General features: G+C 41.3%; 2 protein-coding genes and 1 long non-coding RNA gene across 3 annotated transcripts in view; 1 reads left to right on the plus strand and 2 right to left on the minus strand.

Moving 5' to 3' along the window:
• LOC127139142 (uncharacterized) overlaps window positions 1–1,428 on the minus strand; it is a 130,526-nt gene extending 129,098 nt beyond the window's left edge. Inside the window, exons 1-2 of the long non-coding RNA XR_007809121.1 lie at window positions 1,068–1,428; window positions 794–938 (exon numbers count right to left, since the gene is read on the minus strand). This is a non-coding gene — a long non-coding RNA (uncharacterized LOC127139142). The remainder of the gene's footprint in view (window positions 1–793; window positions 939–1,067) is intronic.
• Window positions 1,429–1,724: 296 nt separating this feature from the next.
• On the plus strand, window positions 1,725–5,649 carry LOC108891871 (L-threonine 3-dehydrogenase, mitochondrial). The gene is made up of 10 exons (XM_018689210.2): window positions 1,725–1,863; window positions 3,030–3,224; window positions 3,366–3,408; window positions 3,646–3,716; window positions 4,010–4,159; window positions 4,250–4,422; window positions 4,565–4,655; window positions 4,753–4,845; window positions 4,933–5,109; window positions 5,203–5,649. Exons 2-10 carry the CDS (start codon window positions 3,038–3,040, stop codon window positions 5,340–5,342), a joined length of 1,125 nt encoding a protein of 374 aa, XP_018544726.1. The 5' UTR covers window positions 1,725–1,863; window positions 3,030–3,037; the 3' UTR covers window positions 5,343–5,649.
• A 153-nt stretch (window positions 5,650–5,802) lies between these two features.
• On the minus strand, window positions 5,803–11,740 carry lg7_2h8orf74 (linkage group 7_2 C8orf74 homolog). The gene is given in 6 exon segments (XM_018689211.2): window positions 5,803–6,585; window positions 6,672–6,821; window positions 6,895–6,993; window positions 6,995–7,119; window positions 7,279–7,462; window positions 7,885–11,740. Coding segments are annotated over 6 exon segments (846 nt in total). The 5' UTR covers window positions 7,933–11,740; the 3' UTR covers window positions 5,803–6,345.
• Window positions 11,741–11,786: the final 46 nt, after the last annotated feature.

Below are 11,786 nucleotides of genomic sequence, written 5' to 3' on the forward strand. Positions count from 1 at the left end.
TGATCAAAGACGACAAGGGAGGATATCAGTCTCAAGGATGGAAAGTCAGTGATAACAAATTATGTGCAGACACACACACTTATCCACCATTCACTCAGTAATGCATGACACAGATTAATCTTCCTGCATGTAACAGAGAATAAATCATTTGTCCATAATTAGCAGGGGCAAGGTTATAACTGACACCAGATTTCATCTTAATTACAGAGGGGAAATCAGTTCCATTAGTTTTGTGGTGTTCAGCAAAGTTAATCACACCTGTCACTGTTCCAGTAATTGTTCACAACAACTGGACGGTCACTTAATTTATTCTTATGGGAACTTCTGAATTTAATTATTACCATGCACTTGTTTGCATAGAATTAACGTAGTGTTAACCTGACTGTTCTTTTAGAGGTGCAACTTAAATTACCTCGCAACAAGGTTTTCAGGTATTTCAGTTAGTTATTAAAGCCAATGACTCTCTACAGTACAACAAGGCAAAACCACTCACAAGCAACCTCCTGACCTTCTGCATCTGCCCATTCACACAGCATATACAACCAACATGTGACTGAACAACCAATAAGAGCAAAACATCTAATAGATGGAAATTATTCAGAGCCTCTGGAGGCTTTGCCCCTGCAACTGTGTCTCTGTAGACAGCAGCAACAACACAGCAGCTTCAGTACATTACACGGCCTTCAGCAACAAGAACACAGCAAGGAACAGTCATGGAAACATTAGCCATGAGGAGCAGGAGGAAGGAAACCACCTAGCAACAACAAAAAAGACAGGAGTTTATCTGACTCACGTTTTTGAAGATGAAGTTCATTCTTCTTCATTTCATGTAGATGAGGTTTCCAAGTCATGAAGTTAATGTCCCACTGCACTTGTTGCCGTGTTGGTCACTTGCCTTGTTGGTCGACAGAAGTCCATATCTCCTCCCTCCATCTTTGCTAGCTTATAAAAAGCGGTAGCAGGTTTAATTAGTTACAGCCGAAAAAGCGAATTCTGCCATTTGTTTCATTTAATGTTGATATGTTTCTGTTGTTAAAAGGTCAGGGTGTGAGTTACCTCATACTTACAGTATAGTAGTCCAGAGTTTCTTTTCCAAAGCCGTGTCCTTTTATAGTTTAACGGTCGCGGGATACTGCATCTTGTTTGACAATTAATATATTTGAATTAACTTCACCTTGCGTCTCTACAGCAGTTGATAAAGGTGCAATGCTGTCTTTTAATCACACCACAAGGGGCGCTGTTTCATGAATTTGTTGAAACGAAAAAAGATGGGAAAGATGTAGCAACATGTGGCGGAGAAAATTATTAAATCTTTTTGTTAAAGTTACAGTGATAGCTACTTTAGCCCACTATCTTCACTTTTATATCAAAAGACTAAACAAAATGGTACAAAATCTTTCAACGTAAAAATGTCCTACAAACTACTGCCTCGAAAGTACCATACAGTTCAACACTGTCAACAACTAAGGTGGAAGTTTCAACGGCAAACAGAGCGTTTTAAGTATTCTATTTAGTACATTGCAATTACAAAAACTGTGAAATCATGTCCATTTTGAGACAGCAATAACAGCAACAGAAGCACAGGAAGTCGGTTTTCTCACCTTTTTTCAGTTAAAAGGTAATGGCATATTTTTGTGCAATCCGTCATACAGTTTGTAAATACGGATTTTATTTTGAAAGGTATAACAGGAAGCTTGCCTTTTATTTGGGCAGGCCCTGGTTGCCAAGCCTCTAGAGCTGGAAGCCAATCACAGTGCAACGAGCGTCCACCACAGCCACGCGTCTACTTTCATGTTTCATCACAAACATTGTCAGTGTGAAGGAGTTTCAAGTCGTCCTGTTAGCTTTCCAGTTCACCTCAAAGTAAGGAATACATGTCATTTTCCTTTACGTTTAATGTCGGCAGCTGTGTGGCGCTTTACAGCCGGCTTGGCTAAGTTTGAAGCTCCAGCTAGCTAAAGTTGATGTCAGACGGTTAAATGATAGCTAGGCTAACGTTACCGTTATCTAACGTTCTGCAGCAGCAGCAGCAGCAGCGGGAGATAAAGATGTTGGTTGGTCTGGTCCCACAGAGAGTCACGGTATTAAATAATGACAGTAGCTTACGAGACATTCATAAGAAAAACTGTAAAATGACTTGACTTTCCGTTTTCAAACACCTATCATTTGTAAGACATGAATAAACGCATTTGAATAATCATTTGGATACTGTTTTTCAATTCGGCATGTATAGTGCATCATTACATGGAAATGAAAAAAATGATTGTGTCCAAAGGGGAGGCCACAGTAAAGGTATCATAACATAGTGAAATGTAGAATCCCTGAAATAATTTCTAACTTGTAATTGGTAATGGTTAGTGGTATTTTGCCTCCATTAAGCAACAGTTTTCTTCACCAATTTAACTTAAAACTATACACAAATGTACATAAATGCAGGTCAGTGTTGGTGTTTTTGGATTTGGCTGCATTTAATCTGATACCATGAGCTTAAGAGTGGTCTGCAGTATAGCTGAAGTAGTCTATATTTAGGCCAAGTCAGCAGCAGGCCATAAGAAGCTAATCCCACATGGGTGTGGGGGGGTTAAGCAAGAGTTAATGCACATATAGTGTATTTTTTATTTGACTGTTTCAGTCTAATAAATGCACAACACATGCCTCTAAACCTTTGCCTCTGAACTAACTGATGAGGCTTATTAAAGCCTGGTACAAAGCAATAACATTAAGGAACTGGTTGGTGAGAGTACAAATAAATAGAAATGGCCAGACATAAATATGCATCATAAGTTATACTGACTTAGAACACATTATGAAAACACAGGCATTCATTATAAAGATATCAAAAAAGTACACACTGTTCTGTACATCAGGGCAGCGTCTAGAGTGACACCCTCATACCTTAAGCTCAGTGACCCAAGTTGCCCTTGACTAACAGTAATGTAACTTATCTGTTGTGTACCGTGGTCACACATGCACTCACTGCATTTTACATGTTCTTAATTTACGCTGATAACACATGCATTTGTTTTTAGGAGGTTTTATGATGCTGGTGGTGCAGTTGCAGAGAGGTGTAGCGAGGCATGCTGGGAGCAGGCCCCGGGGCAGAGTGGAGCGACTGATATCACCAGCACGTGGCATCAGCTCATCTTCACAGCAGCTGTCTGCCCCTGGGAGGACTCAGTGTTCATCCTGCACTGATACTGACCACCCTAAAGTCCTTATCACTGGTTGGTTTCAGTGTCACTATGTCAGCTGTTCTCTCACTTTGTCTTTTCCTGATTTAACGGGTTTCCTCCTCAAAGTTTTCTCAGTCACCATGATCCTTTATCTTCATGATAACTCTTTTTCTTCTCTTTTTGTCACTGTAGGAGGACTTGGACAGCTGGGGGTGGGGCTTGCCAAGTTGCTGAGGTGAGGAGGTCACACCAAGTCTGATTTAACCATGTCCAACACTGGCATAGCTGTTAGCTGTTTGTATACATGCAAAGGCAAATTTAAGATGTCCAAGCAATGGTGGCACTTGTACCTGATGACAAACAGTGTAATATAGGATGTGACCAGAGGCTGTGACAATGGCTTCTCAGGGTGGTGACTAATAGCTGAAAAAAAAATCAAGGGTTTATAATCATGTTCATGTTTTACCCCCAGGAGACGATTCGGAAAAAACAACGTGATCCTGTCTGACATCCGGAAACCCCCAAACCATGTTTATCATAACGGTGTGTACACATGTAAGGCCTACCGTATGTAATGTAATGTAAATTCAGTTGGGTTCGGCCTCTCAGAATCTACTAATAGTAGCTTTTTTTAGCACAAAACTGCAACATTCAGAAAGGGAAACAAACATAAGGGTAACATAAGTGTTTCTCTTTAGTCAGTGTAAGAGTGAAGAAGTTGGACCACACAAATGTAAAACATCTTCACCTAAAACTAGGGCTTTTGGGGTGAAAGTCTGCAGATGACTGTGTAGACACTGATCAAACACTACCCCACCCCATTCCCACACACACAGGTCCATTCATCTTCTCAGACATCCTGGACTATAAGAACCTCAGGGGGATTGTGGTCAACAACAACATCAGCTGGCTGGTTCACTATTCAGCCGTGCTGTCTGCTGTAGGAGAGAACAACATCACTCTGGCCAGAGAGGTCAACATCACAGGTACACACACACACTCTCTGCCATAATACTGTAATACAGCATTTAGAGCTTTATATAACAGATTTATGTGCAGACTCTCTCTCTTCGTAGGTCTCCATAACATAGTAGACATTGCAACCGAACATGGTCTGCGTGTGTTTGTCCCCAGCACGATCGGTGCCTTTGGTCCGTCCTCGCCCAGGGACCCCACCCCTGAGCTGTGTGTGCAGAGGCCGCACACCATCTATGGCGTCTCCAAGGTCCACGCCGAGCTGATGGGTGAGGTGAGACACAGAATACTCATCCACATGCGCAGACTCATAAAAGACATCTCCGGTTCTTTAAATGTGGCGGCCCATGTCACCGTAAGGCACAGTGTTTTATTTCTCTTTGTTGAGTCTTTTCCTCCGTCTCATTCTTTCTCAGTACTACCACCACAGGTATGGGCTGGACTTCCGCTGTCTCAGGTATCCAGGCATCATCTCAGCTGACACCCAGCCCGGAGGAGGAACCACAGGTAAGCAGGTCTGAGATGGAAGTACCCTCTTTATTTCATATCTCATCTGTTGTCTGGTGTCACACTCATCATCTTGATCTGTCTCTCCACCTCCCAGACTACGCTGTGCAGATCTTCCATGCCGCCGTGAAGACTGGTCACTTCGAGTGCAACCTACGCAGCGACACACGGCTTCCCATGATGTACATAGGTACGTTACACTCAGTCATTTTACGGTAGAAGTGTGTGTTTTTCCCTCCCATCACCTCCTCCTCCTCCTCCTCCTCCACCTGTCCAGATGATTGTCTCAGGGCGACTCTAGAGTTCCTGGAGGCTCCAGCAGACTCACTGGCCAACCGCACCTACAACATCAATGCCATGAGCTTCACACCACACGACCTCACTCAGGAGATACGCAAAGTCCTGCCTGACCTCAAGGTCACCTACAATGTGGATCCTGTCCGACAGGCTATAGGTGAGCTGTATACTGCCCTCTAAATCTTTATTATCACAAGGTAAGAATTTATTCTAGACACCTTTATTAAGTATTTTCTCTGTCTCTTCTCAGCGGACAGTTGGCCAATGGCGTTAGAGGACAGCGCAGCGAGGCGGGACTGGGGCTGGAAGCATGAGTTCAACCTCCCAGAGCTGGTGCAGACCATGCTCACTCACATCACCACAGGAAACCAGCTGGCACAAGCCTACTGAGCCTTTATGTAGCTTTTTTTTCTTAGCAACACCATACAAAGCTTTATTTAAAAGGAAGAGACATTTTTAGCCTTTACTGTTACACTTACGTTGTAAATCACAAAAAAATCAGATGGTGTTCAAATCAAAAACACCAATTTAACAATGAAATGAAAATATAAGCCTCAATATCAGAGGCAAAAAACATTCCAAACATTCCATCTGTTCACTTCATCCCTCTTTTCCCTCTCTGTTCTCATCCATCCATCCATCCAGCTTTTGTGGAAAACTAAAGGAGCATGCTGGATAGTGTCACTAAGTTACTGAACTTTACAGAGAGCCGAGTCCTCTTTCTGAATGTACTGTGTGTTTGTATTTATGTGGATGTATGCAGCCTGCTGTAGCAGCTACACGCTCGCCTTAAAGGGCTCCTCTGCCATCCTGAGAAACCAGTTGACTTTTAGTAAGAGCTGCACAACTGGTTACCAATATGTACTGTAAGTATAAACACTGAAAGGCTTTACCTCAGGTGCTGTTATTGTAGAAACTGATAACCCTAGCTAACCTTAACTTGACCTTTGCACTAGATGCTTTTGATGTGTGAAATGATTTTTATTGTTGCTTTCTGTTTAGAAGCTGCAGACTCGGTGCTAATTATTTATGAATGTTGAATCAATGAATGCATTAGCAGTAATTTTCTTTTAATAGAGCATTCAGTTTAGGAGCTGTACTTTACTCTGTGAAAGAAATGTGTAGAATGAGAGTGGATATTGTTTGGTTTTCTTTAACATTGATGTTATTTATAATTCTATTCTTTGCAGCTTTTCCTGACAAATCAAAAGGATTTCAGAATCAGAAGGACTTTTTTTTTTTTTTTAAATAAATACTTGTGTGAAACTAGTTTTCAGGACTGTTCCCTCTGCGTGCACTCACTCTCAGGTGTAGATTAGAAAAGCCGTGACTTCAGCAGTCTATTGTTTGCTTTATTCACTCAGGTCTTGTCCTCACACTGTATTTCCAGACACTACTTCACTTCTGTTTTAGTTTTTGTTCTTTGTATTTTTGCCTTTGCTGGTGTGTCTGGGTGTAGACTGAGCTGACTGGCACTGGAATGAACAGAGTTGTGGCGCCTCCCGGTGGCCAAGGCTGCCTGCTGCAGTTTGAGCTGCAGGATGTCACTGAGCAGCGAGGCCTCTCGGTTCAGACTGGCCAGCATCTGGCCCTCAGTCGCCTTCACGGCCGCACGCACCACCTCCACAACTCCCTACAGAGAGTGGCAGACATGATCTAACTCAATTAAGATTTAAAAAACCCTTTTCTGTTTATGCACACACATTTCCAAGTGTTAACCTCTTCATCCAGTCGCACATCCTCAGGAATATGCCCCAGGGTGACCCTTGACTCCTCTCGGAGAATCCTCAGCTCCTCCTCCTTCTGTCTCAGGGTTGAGTTGAGCTGGGCTTGCTGGCGCTGATGCTCCCCCTCGTGCAGCTCTGTGCCCTGCAGCACAAATACAACACAGTGATCAGCGGGGGCCATTTTGTTCAGTTTCTAGTCGCTGGTTAGTGATTACCTGTGCCAGAGGGCAGGGTGTGGGCGGCAGCTGCACCTCCAAGTGCAGCTGAGCAATGGACATGTTAGCTGCTCCGCTCACCACCGCCTGGAAGAGCCTTCCGCCGAACGGTGCAGGCGTCTGTGAGGAAGTGGGTGAATGTGTGTCGGTGGACAGGGGTAAGGTTTGGTAAACGCTCAGACAGGGAATCCCTCACCAGAGACAGCAGTTTGGGTGCATCCAGACCTGATGGATAGAGGACAATAAAGTGAAGAAGCCAAAGAGGAGGTTTATTAAATCATAAAACTACATGAAGAATGTTTTAATAACTCTGGTGTTCTCTCTGGTGGCCACATTAAAACCACCTGTAGGACTTCTGTACAGTACGCTGCTGTTTGCTCTGACCGTCCAGCTGTGGGAAGATGCATTTGGCAACCTCAGCTGTCCGGATCACATCAGGCCAGGGGAAGCCACGGGCGGCGGCAAACATGGCGACGTCGTACACAAACTCCTGATGGAAACTCCGACGCTCATCACAGAACTCAGGCCATGAGAAGTGACAGCTGAGCCTCTGCACGCCAGCATCCCTCTGACAGGACAGTGATACAGACACAATACATGATACATTTTGTTTTGAAACAAAGAAAAAAGAAATTTACATTAGAAAACATAAAGTTTAAATCTCTATAATATATCAGGAAGCCATACATTATGTTGTTAAAATGGGAAGACTAGTAGACTATTAGCTGTTAATGGCAGAAAATAAATATTATCCTCTGACCTTAAAATCACAACTGACAGCTTTCAGGAATCAATAAGAAACTGTAATGTGCTTTGCATTAGCATGTGTTTTAACGGATGTAACTCTCACCCCTGTCGGTTATTTCAGTTTTGGGTTGATTATGTCCGCTTTTTAAATTCCTAGCCGCATTTGAAGGCACCATAATAACATCACTCTCTCTTTGTATCACTTCTGTCAAAGTCTCAGGTGTGAATTGACGGGCTGCCTACCTGGAGTCTTGCTATCTGCGCTATCTCACTCTCTGGAAGGGAATCCATCCTTGAGTAATGACTTGGTTGCCATGGGAGACGGACGCGTACACCACTGGTAACGCGATGACGTCAGATACACGCACTGGGCGTGGGGAACGGTGGAATGTTGCGCCATGGTTTAGTTTGAATTTTGTGTCACATTATTAAATGTAAATGAAAATTAATAGTATATCGTATACAATTAATTCTATTCTTTTCTATTCTGAAATAATAACACATATACCTTAAAGAGTTTAGCGGACACTTTTTGATTAGGTTTAATGGCGACTGCTTTGGTTGACAAGTTCTTTTAATGGGATTAAAGCTGTTAAAGTAGCAGTATATAAACATATGATTATTGTTGTTATTGTTCGTGTTGTCAGTGAGTTTGATAGGAGAACTAACTAACTATCTGTCATGTAACTAGGCTTATTAGTCCAGGGCCACAGATGGCTCAGGCAGGTCTAATCCTCTTTAACATGAATCCCACTCCTCCTCCTCTTCATCCTCCTCCTCTCCATTCTTCTCCTCTCTCCTACTACCTCTCCTCTCCTCCTCCTCCTCTGGGTGTCCAGGAAGTAAAGCGGAGGAGATCGGAGAGGGTCTTTAGTGTAAAGGTAACGGATTTAACTTCTGTCAAGTTAGCCAAAATAGGTAAAGACAATTTCCGGTCGTGCCTTTAAAAGTAAAATTTTATAGGCTGCCATTATAGTGCCATGTTACCATTTTTAAATCTCCTTTTGAAAATAACTGTAAAGGCTATACAATTAAAAATGACTGTGATCAGAAACATATGGAAATGTATTTCAGTGTAGGTTAGTAATGGTGGCTCAGGTAATTTCCAGAGCAGGTTGAACATGGATTTAGGCTTTCTGAAAAAATAAGTTTTGATGGGATAAATGTTTCCAATAAATATTATATCAAGGTCTTGAGAATCATCCCCCTTTGAATTTGTTCCACTTATTTTTTATTATTATTTTTAGTTATGAGGCTAGGCTCACTCACAAGATTCCTCAAATGTAAAAGAAAAACAAACACATGCACAAACAAACAGCCAAAAGCAAATAAACACAAAAACACAACTCAACCTTACTAATAGGTTGTCATTGTTGCCAACTGCCCCTAGAGTTCTATTTATTTTTATTTCTTTTTTTTTTTTTTTTTTTGTAATGCTTTGACATCCACATCTGGTTATCTTTCAGTATTGATAGTATCCAAGTATTTGAGTTTTCCCACAGTACATTATGTTTCTGTAGTTCATATATTCATATATATACTATCATTTATTTTTAATCCTAATACATATTACAAATGAGAACTACATTTAATTAATTAGCATTAGTCATAGGGTTTAGCCTAATCATTTGAATGACAGCTGCTTCAGATGTTAAAACTCTTGCAATGTTATTTTTTCCTTGTCTGTCTATATTTATTTCTTGCTCACACTCTGGTGTTGTTCTATAATGTATGTTACCCATATTATACGTTCTTTACGTAATCTATGTCGACTGTTTGAATGATGGTTCAATATTAACTGTCACAAACTAATTTGGAAGTCTATCAGTGTACTTCCGGTCCGTCAGCTGCGGGCTTGACGCATGTCTGAACATGCTCTCCATATCTGCGATCTCCGGTGGAGACTGAACGCGCAACTCTGGTCGATGTGGCAGACGGAGCGGCTCGCACCTCGGTCCGTGCTCACTGCTGCTTCTGACTAGACCTGACTTTGCTGTCTTACTATTAAAATGAGTTGTTTTGGGGGTCATTTTTAATATTTTTATTTTTTCCTGGAGCTCCTGTTTTAACCATCTTTCCTGTCGGTATGCATCCTTATCGGTGAGATTAATCTCTTTCTTTTTCCTCTTTACTCCTGTTGTTTAACACACAGCATGCTCTTCTAAACACCCGGTTGTGTGTGTGTGAATGTTTTTGTGTGTACCTGTGAATGCATGCTGTTTACGCATCCTGTTAGTTTAACTCTTTGTGTTTGTGTGTGTGTGTGTGTGTGTGTGTGTGTGTGTGTGTGTTGAAAGAGGAGGAGGGGATGCCCTTGTGTAGGCTAAACACAACTGAAAAGTGTATCACCACTTCCATATATACTGCATATTTATTTGTGTGTGTGTGATCCAGTTGTTAGGATGATGTGAGTCACACACACACACCTGTTGATGGGATAAGAGAAGGAGAGCAGGAGGGATAGAGGAGTGAGTGGACCTCCAAAAGTAGGCCACACATCGCATAATCTCTCCTTTGCTTTCTCTGGAACTGTTAAAGCTTCAGTTAGTTTTGTTTCTATTTTAAAGAGAAAAAGAAGAGTGAGGTCCATTATTCAGGGATAGGTACTGAGTCTTGGGTCTTGGTTCCTGCAGGATGTGCAAGTGTCTCTGCAGTCTGAATGCAGTTGTCTAACATCAACACACAAAATGCAGAAGTGATGAATTCTTTGATTTATCCACAAGGAATACCTGTTAGCACCAACAGTTTTCCACAGACCAGCTGCCTGATGCCTCTGTCCTGTCAGCACAGGAACTACTCATCCCTGACTTCCTGTCTTCCCAGAATTCTCTGAGGCCCACCTACTCTTTCCCTCTCTCATTTGGGCAGTGAGGCAGAGACAGACCGATGAAATATGAGTTACATAAATCTGAATTATGCAATAACTTGCTCAATAAAACAAGATGTCTTACTTCAAGGACATGTATCCTGTAAAAGAAAATAATAAATCTCTGAGTAAAATGCCCTTGGTGTTCTCAAAAGCACTAAGAGAGTGTTGTAGGGAAAAGATATTTTTGTGAGATTCTTGTGCAATTGCTGCACAATTGCAATTTTACACTTATTTGAAAGTTTAAAGGACTTTCATAGTAATCCTGTTGAATAAGCCCTCAGTGTGTGGTTTCTAAAAGATTTTTTTTAACCTCAGTCTTATTTTGTAGATACACACTTGATTTTAGGGGCTGACCCTGAAGTAAGGAAGATAAGTAGTGGAACTTAAAGTACATTAAAGTACATTTACTCAGGTACTCTACTCTCTAAGCTGCTCTAATCAATATTCTCAGATTCACAATAGGTCAAATGATTATGTGTAATATGAAAGGGGTCTCTTATGCTGACAATAGGCAGATTATTTTCACCAAACTCTACAGTTGTTATTACTTATTTTCACTGAAAGATTTAGCATTTTTCAGCACATTGTTTTCATGCAATGGCCACCAATTATATTGTTTTGGTTGAGTCTCATCAGTCTTATCAATATCATTTCCAGCAGCAATGGTATTTCCAGCAGTCAGCAACTGTTCAGTGAAATGGTACATGGTACAGGGCGACTAGCTGGTGAACATAGTGGAGCATTTAGCAGCTAAAGAGCTAGCTAGAGAAGAGATCTAGACAATGGGGCTACTTAACAGTCAAATGTTTTCCTCAGAAGTTGGTGGAGAACATACACAAAGCTAACAAATCATGTCTGCTGGATATGTAAAAAGCAGTTTGCTAACAAGTTCATTATATGTCAGTGTTGTGTTTACAGCTTGTTGTGATGCAAAAACATCAATGAATGCAGCTTGAAGTACAGTCCTGATTTACATGCACTGAAGTAGCTTAATTTAATGGGCTGCCACTTTACACTTCTACTGCACCACATTTGAAAGGGAAATGACATATTATAGTCACTAGGTACTTGCAGATTAAGATTTTACATGTACCTGTATATGACCATCTTATAATGTTTGATATATTGATATATACTTGACATCAGTATATAAAATATTTGAAATAAGCTCAAAGATAAAATGCTGATAACGCATCAGTTAAAACCAGTAATTAATTCCATCACAATATCGCTACTTTTATTCAAATAAAGGATCTAAGTACTTACCAGCACTGAG

This window comes from Lates calcarifer, linkage group LG7_2 (assembly GCF_001640805.2).
Source record: "Lates calcarifer isolate ASB-BC8 linkage group LG7_2, TLL_Latcal_v3, whole genome shotgun sequence".
In the NCBI taxonomy this organism is placed as follows: domain Eukaryota; kingdom Metazoa; phylum Chordata; class Actinopteri; family Centropomidae; genus Lates; species Lates calcarifer.